Below are 20,821 nucleotides of genomic sequence, written 5' to 3'. Positions count from 1 at the left end.
TTATGTTACAATAGGTCTTTTATTCTCAAAACTCAATGCATACTGAATATACAAAACCTAGCCTAGCGTTCTACACCAAAGAAGAACGATAAAAGAAACATACAGTAATCATATCTGCTTAAAACGTTACATTCTATTTATACATATAATCTAAAAAATTATGTGTTTTTAAAAACATACAAAACTCTTATAAAAACGAAAAAAGGCATTAACCCTGCAACGAGACGAACTGCTGGAATATTTCTAAAATATGCGGATCCAAATCCTGCGTAAACAGCAAAGTCTCCAATGTCGAACTGTACTTTTGTACTTGCTCTTGGTGCTACAAACGAAATAAATGTATTAGATGAGAGAACTTTCAGTATAAATCCGCGTTGCAACGGAAAAATCACAAATAAAATCAAGTAACTTACAGCTAGAAATACTTGCTGCAGTCTACCAATCGTCCATTTGTACCAATGGGTGTTATAATCGCGACCATCGGTATCGCAACGCACAAGATGCTCGGAAAGGATCATAATGAATCTTTGGAATATGATAAGAAACAGATTCTTCTGGTCAGCTTGGGCTGCTTCCAATTTTTCCTCCATTCTCTCGACCTGAAAAACAGCATCAATACAATTTCTGTAAAAAAATAAAGAATAATTTGCGAACTAGTCACTGAAAAACGCTAACACTAAACACATCTTAATAAGTTAAGAAAACCTAATGCCACTTATGCGAAATAACAGTACGAATAAATCACTATTTTCATATTTCATATTAATAAAAATATCAAATTATGGCCACTAATAATTCTTGGCTAATAAGAATGGCTTCTCACTGTACAGTGTGGTCCAATGATAAGGAGCTCCGGCTGTAGCTCGGAAACCGTTATGCGAACTTACGAAAATAAAAGATATTTATAGGTATATTGGCCAAGAGAGATAAAATCTAATGTTTTCATTTTTTTTGGTGTTGTCCCACGTTGGGCACCAAAATTAAGTGCATAGTGTTTTTATTCCTACGCCTGCAAATGGTTACTTTTCGCCAGCAGAGCGGTGGATTCGTCAATATTTTTAGCCATACATATTATTTTTATAAACAGAATATATATAAGAATTTTTAAGAATGTCAATTATAAACTTGTGTATAGTGCTAATAATAAATTACAATTATTAGGTAACTCCAGAGATAAAACACCTCCACTGGAAAGGTCGGGTATTTATGAAATTTCATGTAAAGATTGTAATCAGAAATATGTTGGGCAAACTAGAAGATCAATATTAACTAGATTTAAAGAACATTATGGCTCAGATTGGTAGGCCGGATAAATCTTGCGTTGCCGAATATATTGTTCATAAAGAACATTGTATAGATATTAATCTATAATATTTATACTATATAATTAATAAATGTAAAGTCAATATTAATAATTGCTCTAGTTTCGGTAATTATTACGCTCGGTTGGTTTTGACTCGCTTGGCTATTTTTGGCACGCCTACTCGGAGCCAACTGAGCGAGTATATAAACGCTCAATTTGTAGATATTAGTTTAGTTTTATTCATCTGCTGATGCACGCATCCAGTGTAAAAGTAAAAGTGTTTTGATGTATTGTGGTGATTTAGTTTTATTTTGCTTTTGCTCCTACATATTCTTACTAATTCTTAAAACTTACATGGGCATCATACACAAAAAAACCAAACCAAAAACAGCTGTAGTTATAAGACGAGTATATCTGGTTAGGAATTAATTAATAATTAACATCATTATATTTTACAATTTTTTAACATTAAAGTATAAAGTTAGTTGTTTGGCCGCAGTGGAGGGTCCCACGCGACCCACTCTTAGTGAATACAAATAGATGTTTGTCAAATGAAAAATTATATTAGATGATAAAATTTTTGAAATTGAAAAAATATATCGCTATGTTTATTTAATAAAAATGATAAATAAATGAATGAATATTACTTTATACATTCATACCTAGATGTTATTTTTATAAAGTCATCACTAAGATGGATAAATTCTAGAATTTATGAGGTGCAATGTTTAGTGTATAAAAGTTAAGCATATCATTTAATTTTTTTAGAAACCTAGCAAAATTTTGAAAATTCCCACAACGCCATCTAGTTAACACTCTCAAAGTTAGTCGTTTATTGTACCGTTTATGTCTACAAAAGTAGAGCAAAAAAGACTTATTCAACTAAAAAATAGTAGAAAGAATGTTTGACCGATTCCAGAACTTTATTTTTGAAAATAAACAAAACTGATTTGAGGAAAAAAGTCAACTTAACTATTTGAAGAAATTTAAGAGAAAATTAGCACATAATAAAATTTTCACTCTGGTGTTTCTGTGGCGTTTCCTAGCGGTCGATATTCAAATTCGCCGAAAATGATTTACAACAATTTCTGTATAAAATGTGTAAAATTCGACAGTTCAATTGATTATTTTTCAATAAATACAAAAATGTCTTGCATCAATAGTCCTTAGTACTTACCATTTCTTCAGTAGGTTTATCTGCATTGTCCTGTTTCTTTTTCTCGTCATCCTCACTCTCGCTTTCGCTAGATTCTTCCGCTCTAGCTAACTTTTCTCTAGCCTCTGTCAGCTCTGCAGCTAACTTAATCACGTGTTTATTCATCTGAAAAACCAAACATATAATAACGTACACGTAAGTATTAAAAAAACATCAAACAAAATGTATACCTTCTTAATTGTTAAATGTAGAATTTCCCACAGGTACATCTTGGTAAATTCTGAGGTCATTTCCTTGGAAAATATCCAATTTGCTACAGCAGAACACTCCACGATCTGCGTCTTTAACATTTTGTCGACGAGCACGACCATCATCTGTTGGTGGGTACTCCAAAGTTCGAACATATTTCTCAGGATGCATATTTGGGCTTCTTCCGAATCAGCTAATATCTAAAATAATAAATAAATATATACTATTCTTATATATAGAGTAATAAAACTATAGCAGTAAACTGAAGTATTTTCTCTAATTTTTTAATGTGTTCTGTCAAAACCGTCCCTCACCTCGTTGGGAAGATTCTAGTAGTACAGTGATCATTCTGTATTATCTTCTATAATATAAATTTATAAAGAAACCAAATATAACCAAGGAAATTATGTCAAAAATAATGGGAGGAAATAGAAGTGTAAACGCATTACAGAGAATTATTAAGAGCAAGAACTAAAAGTTTGAAATTCAGAATATACCAAACAATTATACGACCAATAGTACAACATGATCGAAAAAAACGGCGTCAGCGGTGGCTATGAAATGAAGATCGCTGTCAGTTTATATGTAAAATTATATAGGGAATGTCATCGATCATCATTTCCAAACCAACTGGACGCCGTTTTTTTTTAGATCATACGGTACAATAAATAGTGCGTCGGGCATCTGTAGCTCCTAGAATAAAAAACTTGGGAATTTTGTTCAAGTGCAAACCTAAAGTGTGTACTAAGGTGGCTAAAAAAAGGGTGAGTGGATCGGAATGACTTTTTTAATGGAATACCCTGTATATTATTGCATTTTTAGCTTACTTTCAGATCGCCTTAAAATAGTAATAAATACATAAAAATAATTTTTTTCAGTCTTTCTTAAAAAAAATATTACAAATACAAGAACTGTCCTGAAATCAAAACTATATTAGGTGATTACTTAAACTGTCTATACTTACTTTGCTATAAATATCGTAATGTTAAATCATAGAAAGTGTTCAAAATTATACGCCAAACTTTCTAAAATATAAAACAATTTTTGTTGTTGTTTTTTTTTAATGGAACACTCTGTATATTATTTTTTTATTAGATGGAGAATTAAAAAGTGAACGTTTTTTTCTATTTAGAGTATTTTAAAATTCTTATCAGTTTCGTAGATACTCGCGGTATTATTTCATATGCCTCTTTCAACTGAAAATACAGGAGAAAAATCATTAGGTGGCATCATTAAAAGTTTGCTGTGAAAGATGCCATGTGAAATAAAAAACCGCGAATATCTGCGAAACCGTTAAAAATTTTGAAATACTCTAAATAGAAAAAATGTCCATTTTTTAATTCTTTATTAAAAAACAATATACTTGTAGTTTGGACAATTTTTGTATTTTTAATATTTTATTTTAAGAAAGGTTGAAAAATATATATTTTTTATTTATTTATTAATATCTCTGAAACTATCGAAATATATTTACTCATATCTTAGAATTATCTAAAGGGTTCTTAAAGGAAGCCAAAAATGCAATTCCATTTAAAAAAAAATTCCTGAACTGCATCCTAGTACACACTTTTAATTTCCACTTAAAGTTTTTTATTCTAATGGTACGTATACATTGGTGCGCTGCGCCGCGCCGAACGTTGGCCTCGCGTTACTTTTATTGTTTTAACGAGCATCCCGCAATCCATAGAAATCCCGCGAACATTAGTTTAGTCGTTAATCATGTCTCTATCGTCCGAGAAGAACTACGCAATTTTAATTTTGAGTAGTGCGACTCTTTAAACACTCCATTAATAAACAATATTCAAAGAAAAACACAAAAAAGTGAATTTATTCAAAGAAAACACACATAGTCACTGATAAATGCGCGCGGATTGCACAAATGCACACGTACCAATAAAGACAAATCGGTGCGCGCGTGCCGCGCGTTCGCAGCACAGTGCGCCGATGTATACGTGCCATAAGAGTTTCAATATTCTAGGACTTTCAATACAACGGAAAATTCTAGGCTGAGTTCGGGAAAAGAAAATACTAAATTTTCGAGAAAACATGATAAACAGCATATGAACCGGAAGAACAAACGATGAAACTTCGTTCGCGAGTATAACGGGAGTAACAAGAGCACAATATATATATGGCATTATAAAAGATATGACATATTGAAAGAATTGCTGAAACAAGAGTTAAATGATAATAAGACGTAAAATAAATGGAAAGAGAAAGAGGAATAGACCAAGAACCAGAGGAAAAGGGATGTTGAAGAGGACATGACAAGGATAAAAGTTAATGGTGAGTGATGAGAACAAAGACGAAGTATAGAAATAAGTGAAAAAATACGACAACAAAAATGTCAATTTTACCTTAAATACGTAATGAAACTTCGAGATGGCTGCGAAACTGTGAGAGAAACTTTTCGAACCCAAATTGAGAAGCGTCTGAACGAAAACGTCAATTTTCAGAGGGTTGAATCTTCCATCTCCTTCTTCGTCCGATCGGGGGTTAGGGAGATCCTTTAATACTGCCAATACCTCTTCAGGAGTGCATTTCTGGCGGATCGTTACCACTAATTGATGCGCCGCTTGCGTACCAGGAAGATTTACTAGAAAAATAACACGTATAAAACTTTCTGCTGTATTGACAGAAAACAGTAAAAATAATACAGGCTGGTCCGAACTGTATTCCAGAAACTTCGGCAGCATATTCTGCAGATAAAAATAAGTAAAAAAGTTCGTATAAATGTATGTCCTAAAATGCTTATTTTCGGAGATACAAGGTGTAGAAGTTTTATTTTTATTTTGATTTGTTCCAAAAAATTTATGAAGTAACACAAATATTTGAATGAAAATTGGTGTCTGGAAGTTTTTTGGCATGAGAGATTTAGATGTCAATATGACTCCTACTTGTAGACGGCGCCACCTACATATTTTTTAAGTGGTTTGAAGAGTAATAACTTTTCGTCCGTACCTGTATAAAAGTAATGAGTAAAAAAAAATACATTTGCGACATTTTTTACGTCAAAAATGAAATTTGGTAAAAATCGCTACGAGTAATGTTTTTCGAGATATTTAGAATCGAAATTATCAATACCTGTCATCATTGATATAAATTATACAAGTTGGCCAAATAGTTATTAGAGTGAAAACATAAATTTGAAATGTTTTTGCCAAAAGTTCAACAGAAACTGCTTTATTATCATTTTTTCGCAGAAAAATTTATGATTAATTTAAAAAAATAAGAATTGCCAAAATTTATTTATTTCAGTGAAATAACTGTCTACTAAACGTGTCTATTTGTTGTCAATAATGATATGTATTGACTATTTCCATTCTAAATATCTTGAGAACGGTTGCCCGTAGCGATTTTTACCAAGAGACATTTTTTACGTAAAAAGTCACGGAAATGTATAGTTTTTTACTCAGTAGTTTTATACAGTTACGGACAAAAAGTTATTACACTTCAAATCAGTTAAAACGCTTGTAGATGGATTTCCCTACAAATAGTCATATTGACTTCAAAATCAAATTTCTCATGTCAAAAAACTCCTAGACACCAATTGTCATCGAAATATTGACGTTACTTCAGAAATTATTGGGAAAAAAATCGAAATAAATATGAAACTTCTACACCCTGTAATCTCCAAAACTAAGAACTTTAGGATATACATTTATACGAACTTTTCTACTTATTTTTATCTGCAGAATATACTGGCGTTTCCGGAATACAGTTCGGACCACCCTGTATACAGAGTGGTCCGGATTGTATCCGGATTGTATTCGTATTCGGTACGAGTAATGATTCTAAAGATATTTGGAATCGAAATAGTCAATTCATGTCATAATTACCAAAATTATACAGGTTGACTAGTCTGAAACAATAAATTCGAAATGTTTTTGTGTCTAAGATTTAACAGAAACTGTTTTATAGTATTTTTTAGCCGACCATACCAACAGGTATGGTAGGCTATTAAGATCGGCAAAAAAAAGTTTTTTTAATTTCACTCAAAATGAGTTATTTGGGTCATAAATGACCTAAATACAAAATATTTTCATGGTGTCTGTCTGTCTGTCCGTCTCTCTGTAACACGATAACTCAAAAACCGCTAAACCGATTTTAACCAAATTTGGTACAAAAATACTGTGGCACCCGAGAATCTGGCTATTAGTTTTTGGTGGGGGTGGAGGGTTGGTAAGGGGGTATGGGAGGGGGTTAAAAATTTTAAAAATCGTAACTCCAATATTACAGTAGCTAGCGAAACGCGGTTTTCAATTTAAGATTAGGAATAATATTTGCAACAAAATTTGTAATAACATCAAAATCAGTCAAAGTCGCAGTTTTTGAGATAAAAAAAATTGATTGAACTAAAAGAATTGCCTACCAACTTATTATTAACATATTTTTATTTTATTTTTTATGGGCGGCTATACGTGTCTCCCGGCGCCAGTTTTTTTTCTAGAAAAATTCATGATTAAGTTAAAAAAATAAAAAGTTCTCAATTTATAATTTTTTTATCATCTGGTCAACATATTTATTTTTTATCAATGACATACATGTATTAACTATTTCCATTCCAAATATCTTGAAAACGGTTGCTCGTAGCGATTTTTACCAAGAAACAGTATAAGTTTTTCCAAGAGACAGTATATATAAATTCCAGAAATGTATATTTTTCACTCAGTAGTTTTATACAGGTACAGACGAAAAGTTATTACTTTGCAAATTAGTTAAAAAACATGTAGAGGCACCACCAAAAGTAAGCTATGAGCGGAAAACTTAAATAGAAATCCTGAACAAATCGTTTTAAAATCCGCAATTATAAATTACAAAACGTCCATTAAAATTTGTTTTCCTTTCAAAATCCAATCTGCTGCATACCGAGCGAGATATGTGAGCCGTATAATTGAAAGTATTGACCAAACTCATCATCTTGAGAATAAAATTACTATTTGGCAATAGTTAATTACGAGCGCAAACAATAATCCTACAAAAAAGCGAACAAAACAGGAGATTGCTTTAGTTTTTTTCACAACTTTATGAATAATTAAAAAATAGTTAAGAAAGAAGTCAATGCCAAAGCAGTACGACGGTCAAAATTATTGTGCAGGATAATTATAGTCTGTCATAATCTCTGTACATAATTAACAGAGTAATAAGTTTTTCAAAAAAAAATGTATCAAAACAACCCTAATTTCTGCAATTTAAAATCCTAATTATTATACAGCATGACGCCTCTCATACGCAACAAGGACTCCAAAATGAGACTTAAGGAGCACATGTAGGTTATCTTTCAGCATTTTTTTAAAAATATACAGGGTGAGTCTTAAATAAGTGCAAATATTTTCAAGGCTGGTAGATCTCAATAAAAGAATCATATTATTTTCTCTTTAACGTTTTTCAAATAAGTCCAAAATAACCGTGATATTTTACTTTGAATATTTATAGATTTCTCACTTAAATTTTGAAAATCGCTGTATCTTTTCTGGGTGCTCTTTCTTGTAAATTTAATCTACTACCTAAAATAATCGCAAAACAATTTCTGCACGTGATCAACTTACTGTGACAAGCGATGGCGACACTGCTGCATGCCAGATTGTGATGGATTTATGAGATGAATCTTGTAACCAACAAATCAAAGTAAAATTGGAAAATAATATATTTATTATATAATTTTTTTAAGATTTTGACGTAAATGCTTAATTTAATAATTAATATTTTAGTAATTAATTGATTTATTAGTTTTATAGGTTATTTTACTTATTACATATTGACAAAAACTCCACTCAATTATGAACATTATTCTAAGCGGTGTAATGGATTATTTTCTTATTTATTGATGTACATCTTACAACACAAGTGGTAATAACAAGTAAGAGGATGCCATTAATGCACAAACTAATAATAACAGAATTTTCTAAAAACTAACGTAGAAATAACTTTGAAAGTGGTATAATGTGCTTACCAATCAACTTGCTTCTCTGACTGCAGTCTAGGATAATAAAGGACCTTTATTGTTACGTTCTCGTGCAAAATAGTTTATCAGGGAAGCACAAGCTCTTTGCTTCGACTGTTTGGTTTGGTTTGGTTTGGCATATTTTCAACACGCAATTTCAAGAAATGCAATACAAAAACTCAAAATTTTAGTTCTTAAAAAAACTATTTCTGCTTAAAAGTACAATTTTTAAAACAAGACAATGAAGATAGTAAAAAAGTGAGAATTACTCACAAAGATTCAAGAACAACACGATATTATACAAAATAATGACTGACATTATGTCAAATAATAAACGACAACTTTGCTGAACACGGAGCAATGTGACCAATATAGCGATAATAAAATTTGGTTTTAACTAATTTTTGCAGCTTTAATCTAAATAAATAAACTGTTACAATCATCTGCTCTATAAATTAAAATGAAGAGCTGCTCGGTATCTTAAATTATACAACAAATTTAAACATTTTTGCCAACATTTTATTTAGTCAGGTTTATAGGCTTTATGTCAATTTCGATATGATTGATGACATGTTTTGCCATTATCCTATATTACCATACTAGCGTGTACCCGTGACTTCGTTCACGTCGAATTAATTATTTGTAATGGTGATGATAAAGCAAAGCAAGAATTTCCATTAACATACAAACTGGATAAAATTTTCTCACATTTATGTCAGCATGAGAAAAAACAATACGGCGATATTATTATATCACTTGGTAATATTTGAGGAGTAGTTTCATCTCGTTGGAATTTGACTTTCGAAAAATCCGTTTCCCAAAAATAAGCTTTTTACGTCAAGCAGTTTAAGCAGAATCGTGGTTAATCAATTACCCAACTTTTTGGAACACCCTATATTTAAAAAAAAAATTCAAATTATGTAAAAAACAAAATAAATTGTGCGTGTTCAAGCGTTTTCCCGAAAGACTAACCGTTTTTTAAATAACAAATATTGTAATATTTGAGGGGCGTTTTCGCCCTCTTGGAATTTGAGATTCGAGAATCCCTTCCTTATCGAACATCTACACCCCACAGTCAATCCGTGTGCCAAAAATCATCTTTAAACGTCAAGCAGTTTAAGCAGAATCGTGATTACTCAATGGTCATATTTTATGAAACACCCTGTATAAATTTTTAAAAAATCTTAAAATATGTAAAGCAACAAAATAAAATATACGTGTTTAAGAGTTTTTCCGAAAAACTCACCGGTTTTTAAATAAAAATATTCTAATATTTGAAAGGTGGTTTCACCCCCTTAGAATTCGAGTTTCAAAAAATCCCTTCTTATCGAACCTCTACACCCTAAAGTCAATCCGTTTTCCAAAAATCAGCTTTTTACGTCACGCGCTCTAAGCAGGATCGTGATTAATCAATGACCAGATTTTTCGAAACACCCTGTATACATTTTTAAAAAATCTTAAAATATGTAAAAAAACAAAAGAAAATATACGTGTTTAAGCGTTTTTTCGGAAACTTGGCCATTTTTTTAATAAAAGATATTGTAATATTTGGGGGGTGGTTTCACCCCCTTGGAACTGGAATTTCGAAAAATCCCTTCTTATCGAACCTCTACACCCTAGAATCAACCTGTATGCCAAAATTGAGCTTCTTACGTTGAGTGGTTTGAGCAGGATCGTGATTAATCAGTGCGTCAGTCACTTAAGGATTTTATATACAGGGTGGCCCATCGAAAACGTTCCGGAAGGCATAACGGCCAAGGTTTATTTTTTTTCAAAAAATCCAAAAACACGTCAATTTTGTTTGTGAGGGGGACAACTTTTGCCCCAAAAATGATTGCAAAATCTTCAACCCTCTAAGCGGGAGTGTCATCCCCCAACTTTTTTCAAATGGGAAGGGGGTCAAGTGGTACCGCAATGAAAAGGGCTTTCTATTCTCTATACTTTCCCGCTTCGCTTTTGAAAATCGGTCGAGTCATTGAGAAAATATGAAGGATTGAAATTTGAAAAGTTTATTTAAACATTTATCAGAGTAAATGATAAGGATAAACGATTTCGACCAATTTGAGGTGTCTTCTTATTGTTTCTAGATGTTTACGCATTTTTTCACTTGCCACAAGGTTGAACGATCAGGTGCGGTATTTGCTAGATAGCTGTTCTGTGACTTGTGCATTGAAGTTCTTCTCAATATCGTTAAACTTCTTAACAGTTATGGTGTACTCACTTGCAGAAAAAGTGGAAATAATCGAACTTTATTTTAATAATAATGAATGTATTGGGTTGCGCACATATTCAACGAACGCTATCCTGACAAACACCTTTATGGCAAAATTTTTCGCAAGTTAGTAGCAAAATTTCGCGAAACTGGTTCCGTTATGAATAAAAAGAGGCAGAGCCTGTAGTAAATGAAGCTATGGAGGTATTCGTATTGGGCCAAGTTGCTATGGATAGTACGCTGAGTACAAAAAAATTAGCCAATGAGACCGGCGTGAATCGTACAAGTGTCCAAAGGATATTAAAAAAACACAAGTTCCACCTGTACAAAAATCAGTTGGTACAAGAACTCAATGCAGACGATTTTGATTGTCGCTTGCAATTTTGTGAAACTATGAGTGAAACGAGTGACGAATGATAATAATTTCCTAATTAATGTGTGTTTTTCGGATGAGAGTACTTTTTTTTTGGACGGTCTAGTTAATCGGCACAACTGTCGGTACTGGGCTGAGGACAACCTCAGGGTTTTTCACGAGGTGCACACACAAAACCCTCAGAAATTGAACGTGTAGGCTGGTATTTTTGGAAATTCTATTGTAAGTTAGGTTAAGTTAGTTAGTCAGTTTAACGATATTGGCTCTGTTCCCAGAAGAATCCCTGACTAGTCAGCGCGTTTCTTATTGGTTGAAATGTGTAGAAACCAGACTAACAATCAGGTTTCTATGCATTTTAACCAATGAGAAACGTGCTGACTAGTCAGGAATTCTTCTGGGAACAGACTTATTGAGAAGAACTTCAACGCACAAGTCACAGAACAGCTATCTAGCAACTACCGCACCTGATCATCAACCTTGTGGCAAGTGAAAAAATGCGTAAACATCTAAAAATAATAAGAAAAAACAGCAAATTGGTAGTAGGAATTTATCTTTATAATTTACTCTGATAAATGTTTAAATAAACTTTTCAAATTTCAATCCTTCATATTTTCTAAATGACTCGACCGATTTTCAAAAACGAAGCGAGGAAATATAGAGAATAGTGAAACAAATTCTCTTTCCATTGCGGCAAAACAAAAACAAAACTCTTTCCATTGCGGCGCCACTTGACCCCCCTTCCCATTTGAAAAAAGTTGGGGGATGACAACCCCGCTTAGAGGGTTGAAGATTTTGCAATCATTTTTGGGGCAAAAATTGTCCCCCTCACAAACAAAATTGACGTGTTTTTGGATTTTTTGAAAAAAAAATACCCTGGTCGTTATGCCTTGCGGAACGTTTTCGATAGGTCACCCTGTATTAGTATACAAGTAGTATAGATTATGAAGCTTAGAATTAAATCAAATTAAAAGCGTTCTAAACCAGCAAGAAGAGAATACTAAATTTCTGCTCTAGTGATCGAAAAAAATAGAATGAACTGTTCTTTAATTTAAATATATTAACACCGGTGAAAGAAAATCACTTCGATTAACGGATCACATTGCGCCTTTCGAGCGAAGAAGGTACACCAAGCGCCGTTTTTCACGGTACAGGGTTTTGAAAGTAGCAGTAATTTTTACGATAACGCTAAAATTGCTTCGAAAGTCTGTCATTTGCCCAGGCGCATGGCGTTGAACTGCATTGTTAGTACTTTATTACACAGGACAATGATATTCCGTAATCCGTCTGAAAAAAGGAAGCATGCGAGAAAGCGACAAATTATGGGCATTCAAATGAAAAATTATTGTAGGAATTAGTAACACTAATTAAAATAACCAACTCTAATACTAACGCCAATTTATGTGCCATGAATGTTTTCCGTGTATTCTTTTCCGTAATGGATTCATTAAATTTTATTTTTGACGAAAATCTGTGTAGTCCATGAAGATGAAGTAAAGTGAGTTACTTTTTCCCATATGGCCGAACACGGAACACTATCTGCCAAAGCAATCAAATTTGATATGTCCATTAACAAAATTCACTCAGATGCAAAAAAACGCAACGGAGAAAAATTTCGTCAAATTTAAAGTGTTATATTTTTGTTATTTTTAGCCCTATTTGCATGATTTTTTTAACTGTATATAATTATGTCAATAATTAATTCGTAAACTAAGTTTTTTATAAACTTTAGAATATGATATATTATACAGGGTTAATCGACGGGTTGTTTTTTACCCTAACTTTAAAACAAAGCCCATTGTGGCGTTAGTAGACAGTCTTTCCATGGTGACACCCACTCATAATTAAGAGATACATACAATAAGTTAAGCGAACCTCGAAATTATTAACACCTAGTTATGGACAAATATAAAAACGTTTTAGTACGTCCGCAAACTGATTTTCATCAGGGCGTGCCATTGTTGAATACGTCGTTATGTTAAATTGTGCGAAAATACATCGTTTTTCTACAGTAAAGGAATGGCAGCGTATAACAAAACGACCACGGCTATTAATTATTGCCTCCAGTGGAAACAATCCTGTGCGTTGTTTCAGAGAGGCAAACCGTTACCTAATCGGAGAAAGTACTAAACGAGCCTATACGGTGAGCTTTTAGCAGTTCTTCAGTTCCATTCTGCTTAAGTAAATCTTAATTTGATGTAATACGAGCCTTAGTTTTACGAGCACGATGGCTCAACAAATAAATAAGATATGACTACTGGTAATAAAATATTTTTTTGTCATAAAACCGAGTGATTATCCAACAAGTAAATTTCAAATGTTTATAAACTTTTCTATTTAATGCCGGAAGAGATAAAATGTCTTAAATTATACCGAGGAGTGCATCACCATTGGCAACATAGGAGATCCCGTGCAAATTTTGAACTGTCCAAATATTGGCTCCCCTGTTGATTGATTGATCCTAGCGTTAGGTTTATTAAAGGTCTTGTATGCTAAAACCTTTGTGACAGACGGGCGGACGGACGGACGGACGGACAACGAAGTCTTAGTCTTAGTAATAGGGTTCCCGTTTTTACCCTTTGGGTACGGAACCCTAAAAAGGGCATTAGTGCCAGAGACCTTAGAGGTGAACAGTGGAGCAATCGGGAGATGTGGAAGAAGGGCATCGTATTACGGTGAAAGACGTTTTGAAACTGATTTGTATATATATGAAATAAGATTTCCTTAAATTTGGCATGTGTTTTCAGACCTTAAAAACCTACTTACGACTTCACTGTAAAATCAATATTTGAACAGTTCAAAATTTGCAAGGGATTTTCTGTTTAGATAGTGTAATTGGAACTCTTCAATATTAATATTATATATTGCGGATTTTCACGACATTCGTCGTCTCTCGCTTCTCAACTTCCACAGATTTCTGTCTGTCCAGTCTTCTTCCTGAAGGCCCCTTGAATTCATAGCGTCAACTACGCCCTGCTTCCATCTTCGAGGTGGTCTTCCACTTTCTGCCTTTCGCCAGGTGTCGATGAATGAATTCTTTTTGGCCATCGGTTATCATCCATTCTTTGGAGGTGTCCGTACCAACTTAGTATTTTGCTGTCAAAGGCGTCCAGAATAGTTTCTTTTTCTCCTATAATTTCTCGTATTCTTTGATTTGAGATGTGTTCCAGTCTTGAAATGCGACAACTTCTTCGCCAAAGATCCATTTCAAGAGACAACAATTTATTTTTCTCTACCTTGTTTAGCTCTCACGTTTCAGCGCCATAAGTGGTAATGCTCTCTACAATGGCTTTATATAGTAGAATTTTTGTTTGTTGAGAAATTTTGTCACTCCACAACAACAAGTTAAGTTGACCGATAACTCTTTTTCCTTGACCAACTTTATTTGCAATATCTTGAGTGCTTTTTCCATTTGTTGTAAAAGTGACGCCCAAGTATTTAAACGTACAGACATTTTTAATTGTACAGATTCCTACATCCAAATCCTCACGTTCGTCATCACCCACTACCAATATTAATATTAATATTCTTTAATTTAATTTGTGGACAACAAAAAATCAGCTGGCTGTGACGCGATTCCGGCGGAAATATATATGTAAGTGTGCAAGTAACGAACTTATTGGTCATCTTAAAACTCTCTTTGATGTCATATGGGAAAGCGGAAAGTCATAAAGTTGTATCTCGCAACTCTGTTATACTGAACTGTTATATAAAAAAAATGTTAAACGGTATCACGCGCTGGGTAATACCCGGTAGTTCAAACTATGCTGGAAAAACCTTATATGGCATCCATTCAAAATGCCCTAAATGGAAAAAATACGTTACATTTCTTCAAAATAACTCATACCATGTGTATAACGAAATGGGATTTTTGTGAAATCTGTAGACATTAAATTACAGGCTAGTATTAAGAGCAAAAAAAATAAAAAATTATAGGAAATGAAATAAAAATTTAGTTTAACTCTTAGTATATTTCAAATGCGTTGATAATTGCGTTTTTCAATTCCTTTCTTAAATGTTTTGCAGATACATATGTTACTAAATTCATTTATATCTTATCATATATTTTGACTTTGAACCAAACTTCCTACAAGTGCACTTCGCTTGTTATTAAGAGGAGTTAAAGATCAAATTTATATTGTTTCGTTGATTTCAGAGTGTAACGCTTATTCGCTAACTCGTGATGCACCGTGAATATTGCTAAATGTAATCTAACCATGCTTTAATTTACCACAAGTTTTTTAGTTTTGAAGTACTCCTGCTCTATATTTTCGATATCGTTCCGTAGTATCTATGTTTGATATCAATTATTAATTTAACTTTTAGTTACGTAATCGAGGGCGCCATTTTTAAATTCATTGTTGCCAACCATGGACATATTCGGCGCCGTGCTGACTAACTAGAATTTAAATTCCGCGCCGGGGATTCAGGTGGTAGTTCTGCTGTAAAAAATATCAAGTTGCCACATTTATTTATTTATTTCCTGACGTTGTCATTCGTTTTGACACTTTAGTTTTGTATTACGAGTTTTTATTTTAAATAAATAGTGTTTGGTTTTGGCTTGTTGGTGCTACTTTGAGCTTAAAAATGTTTACTAGCAGACCTTGCAGTCGAACATTGTTCTTTTTAGAAAGTCTTTTAGTGTAAAGTGTACAAGATAGTTTAATAGCTGTAAAAAACGCATCGCAGCTTTATTAGAATATTTTGAACGGGAAAGCTGTAGTAATGGCCCTTTATGTTCCTTAAGTGCTGTTAAGAAGGCGAGTTTTGTTGATGTAAATAATAACTGTTTATATATTTATAATTAATTTATTTTTGTTTCCCAAATTATTTTGAATAAAAGAAAATATGTAAAGGTGTGCCGGTCAAGCTTAATCACGTGACTAAAAGTTTATTTGATATGAACTTATATAAATGTTACTTGTACTTATGTATACCGGTTTGGTCATTTTAGAAGCGTGGACTGGATTTTAACGTGTAAGACAATGATATAGTTAGTGAAAAATTCAGCTTAGTGGAAAATCAAATGTATTAAAAAGAGATCTGGGTTGATACATTTCTTCTATGCTATGTTCTATGTCTTCTAAGGTATTGCCGGATTTTAAATCAAAAGTTCAACCCACACAAGTAGGCGTTTATGGAAAATGTTGAATCTAGGGTTGGAAACTTATTTTTCACAATTAGTTACTCATTTTACTACAGATGTAATAGATTATATTTAGCTTAGATATATCATCTTCATTTCAGTAGTGTACATGAAGGTTTTTAAAATAGTTTATTTTTTTCTACACAAATTTTCCTACAAACGTAAAAACCGGCAACACTGTATGCCGCTTGCCGTCTCTCTGTCTGTCAACCGGTCATTTATATTATTCACTGTCTTACACGTTAAAATCCAGACCACACTTCTAAAATGACCAAATCGGTATAACAGAAATATTCTTCATAAAACATGTGTATTTACTATACAGACCGAGTCTTAAACAAGTGCAAATATTTTCAGAGCTATCAAAGTTTCAATCACTGTTTTTCTGTTTGTTTTTCTTCCGCTAAATTTAATCTACTACCTATGTTGCCATATTATCAAGATATTATGTATTTTAACTAAAAATTTAAAAAATTTCCAAAAACACTAAATTTTCAATTTATTTGCAGAAAAAATATTAAGACTTACTACTTATTTAAAACTCTCCCTGTATAGTTTATGTAATAAAGTATGTTTCAATATAGGCAGTTTCGATTTACGCGGTGTTTTCAAGGAACGTAACTCTCGCGTAAAAGGAACTTCTTTTTAGAGTTTTAAACTTTACTATACTCTGTTTTTTTTTTTCTCGGGTAAGATTTCGACAGACGATGACAGAAAATAAGCAGATGACGTTCATACCAATTTATTTAATTCACTAAAAAAAGTTTCTAATATTTTTTAAAACTATGGATGGGTTTGTATATAAATCAGTCGTGCGTCGTCTCTTGTTGTTTTTAACCAGTTTTATTGGTTTATTTCAAAAATCACAGATCATATTTTGAATATTATTGGATTGACGTAACGATGAACGATATACGTACGCATATGCGTGTAAACCCCAAACCCGCCTTAAGATTTTTGACGCTTGTCAAACTCTTGCCAAATTATAGGTTATAATTTTGTGTCAAATTATGTCAAATACCGATTTGCGAATTGCTTTTGCATTTCAGTGGAGGAAAAATCAAGGGAAACTTAACTGTAGACCCAGAGCACAGTTTATAGTTAATATTCGGTGCCCAGACAGAGAGTTTTATACACAAATAAAGTTACCATCAGTAAAGTTTGTATACCATCTTACATATGGTACTAAAAACTGGAGTACCTGTAAAATAATATCACACAAAATAGGTAAATAATAGATTTTAGTGCTGCAGAAACAATGTCAAAAGGTACTGGTTTAAAAAATTAAGATTAAAGTTAATTGATCAGCTTTTAAAGCTTATAAAATTCAGTAAGTGTTATTATTAATAAAATATTTTGTTTTATTTATGTTGTGTTTTATTTGTTACTGTGCAATATTAAGGTTTTTTATTTGCACATAAGTTATATTGATAAATATAATAATAAATGCAAGAAGTTTCTTGAAGCTTGAAAGTAAGAAATAGTTCTTTTTATATTTTTATGGTATGTGGTATATTGTTTAAAATACATGCCTTGTTTGTTTTGCACACATAAATTTACACATATGTATTTTTTTAAATTAAATAACTCGATTAGATTTTTTCAGTTTTATACAGTTTTTTTCACAATATTTTGAAGTAATCACTTGTCACTCAAATTTTAAATATAGGTATTCAATTGTACCAACTTACTTCTTTGTAAAATAAAGTAAACTACTTTGAAATTAAAACGACATACACATCTATCAATGTCAAGGATTTTGTCGTTGGACAGACTATACCTTTTGTAAATGACTATACGTATTATAATAACAGAAATATGCCATTGTATTCCTCTTTCGAAATGATGTAAAACTCAATAGAACAAGAGGTTCGTGATTAATGCATCACCTCGTAGAGAAAAACCTAGTAGCTGTTGAAACGCGAACAACTTATGTCCCGAACAATAATCCGACCGCGCGTTGTGCAATTTTCCACATGTCTTCATTTCCCAACACGCGCCTTCATTGGACGTTATCTCAGTAAAAATCAGCATTCTTAAGAAACACATAGTATATCCTGTTCTTCATTCTACATGTCTTTGAATAATTTGATAATTGAATTCGCGTTGTACCAGACCTTCGTGTGTTAGATCTAGATCCCGGGACCTTTAAGATTTTTTTGCCAGCGCTAAAATTAACATACAGGGTGTTCCTTAATGACATGCTAATATTTAAGTGGGTAATTCTTGGGAATTCTTCTCTCTTCTAAGAAAAAAACTTCATATGAATAATATATGTGGCAACTATATAAATATGAATAATATATGTGGCAAATATATAAAAATATATATGGCAACACTGTCGCTTTCAGTTCCGCACCGGCTTCGATATGTCTTCGCTAGCCGAATTAGAGAAAATTAGTGTTTTATGCGTTGGCCGCAGAACGAGTAGAGGATCCACCGTACAGCACTTGAGATGTAAGGGGAAATCAAATCAGCCTTGTCACGAATTTGCCCATTAGGTTGCATATCTTCCCAATATTTTCAATCAACAGTTAACGGTTGCAAGATATACCGCGTGCGTCTCAAAAGTGGCTCACCCCTATAATTTTTTTATTTTTCCGGATAAAAAAACGACATTTAGTATGTTAGTATGTATATGATTAATTAGGATTTATTGCCGCATGCAGTTGTTTTTGGTCACTTCCTGTTTTACCGAAAATGACTCCAACTTTTGATTTATAAATGGCACCCTCGGTATATTTCTACTTTATACAATAGAAAATGACACTCTGAATAGAATGACATATCATATGTCAACTTCTGACATTTTCGCTTAAAAAATACTCGTATTAATAATACATTTTAGTCTAGATTGCCATAGCTGTATTAAAAATACTAATTTCTAATCAAGGACCTTTGGAAAAATAGATTTGATCGTTTAATGTTCTTAGTTTCTTGCCCTGGTCGATGCCCAAGTTAAAAAAAAAATTTTAATCATATCTCAATTTTTTCAAATACCTAGAATAAGGGTGGTTCATATTTGAAAAAAACATTTTTTTACGAATAATTTGGCACCACACACTTATCGTTATGAACCGCATGTTACAATTTCAAATAAACCATATGCAAAAATGTCAAAAATTGACATATGATATGTCATTCTATTCAATTGCATAAAGTAGAATTTTTTTTTCTAAGGAATAAAGTGGAAATATACCGAGGGTGCCATTTCAAAATCAAAAGTTGCAGTCATTTCCGGTGAAACAACAAATGACGTCAATGAATCCTAATCTATGTCATATACTAACATACCAAATCTCGTTTCTTTATTTGAAAAAATACGAGCGGTATATATCAAGACTTTTTCTCACTAATATAGCTTAAATGTAAATAAATTTTCAAACGAATCAATTCTAAATACAAAAAAAATTAATAAATAATTAATATGCTTAATAATTGAGTAATTAACAGTTTGATAAGAATAAGTATTAAATAAATTATAATTACAAAAGAACAATGGTTAATTAATAAAAGTACCACAACTTTAGTGCATTACGGGATCTTCATTATTTCTTATGCAGCAGAGAATTGACTATTATTGCACGTTATATCATTATTGTATTTCATTTAAAGAAAATTTAAATAGTCTTTTTTTAATTTTCTAATTATAATGAAAAACCGACAAAGCCTAAATTTAATTATTAGTATGTTATATTTAAGTAGTTTATTGTGATTATACATTCACAAGCACGAAAAACGGGCACCTTAAAATTTTGATGTTTTTTAAAGTTTCATATACAGGGTGGCGTCTCTCATACGCCGCGGAAGCTCCAACGAGAACGGTAGTTTATATCGAAATGAAATTTTGGCAGCATATGTAAGTTAAATGAAAGCATTTTTATAAAAATATATAGAATTATACAGGGTGACCCCCAAAAAAGTTACACATCAAAGTTGTGTTTTTTGTTTTTTATAATGGAACACCCGATATATTAATTGATTCTCGGATTCTAGGAAAAAAATAAAGGTAAGTTTTATTAAAGGAGCATATACCTAAAATCTAAAGATTTTGACATATTTCACATTTTGTGAAAATAAAGAGTAAATTTTAAATTTTGATAACAGTTTGCATTTTCGGCAAATTTCTGAGAATTTTTATTTGTTTTAACTGACACAAAATGATAACTAGTTGTTGAAGTTGGATTAATTAGACAGCTATGTTGAAGTAACGTCAGATATGTCACTAGCCACCTAGAACATGCTTTTAAAGGTGAACAATGTTCAATAATAATTTTGTCTCACCCTGTATAACTTTTTGGATCTAGTTTTAATTTGATTTAAAGTACAATAGTTAATTTAACTACATATTAGCCTATACCGGGTAAATTCCAATTTAAGTAGCTTTTATTGTAATTTAAAAATAATTGTTCTTTATTTCTAGAAAATGTTAAATATGTCA

At 32.2% G+C, this 20,821-nt stretch overlaps 1 protein-coding gene across 1 annotated transcript in view; it reads right to left on the bottom strand.

Annotated features, from left to right (window-relative positions):
* The window catches only part of LOC115877025 (nuclear cap-binding protein subunit 1), a 41,919-nt gene continuing 21,098 nt past the window's right edge, over positions 1–20,821 (bottom strand). The window contains exons 9-13 of the mRNA XM_030893092.1: positions 5,066–5,304; positions 2,690–2,908; positions 2,481–2,624; positions 414–599; positions 1–322 (exon numbers count right to left, since the gene is read on the bottom strand). Coding sequence (XP_030748952.1) covers positions 209–322; positions 414–599; positions 2,481–2,624; positions 2,690–2,908; positions 5,066–5,304 — 902 coding nt within the window. The 3' untranslated portion in view covers positions 1–208. The remainder of the gene's footprint in view (positions 323–413; positions 600–2,480; positions 2,625–2,689; positions 2,909–5,065; positions 5,305–20,821) is intronic.

The sequence above is a fragment of the Sitophilus oryzae genome, unplaced genomic scaffold (genome assembly GCF_002938485.1).
Source record: "Sitophilus oryzae breed Bouriz unplaced genomic scaffold, Soryzae_2.0 scaffold_1059_pilon_pilon, whole genome shotgun sequence".
NCBI lineage: Eukaryota > Metazoa > Arthropoda > Insecta > Coleoptera > Curculionidae > Sitophilus > Sitophilus oryzae.
The sequence above is the reverse complement of the archived record's forward strand: the minus strand, read 5'-3'. Positions and strand labels throughout refer to the sequence as shown.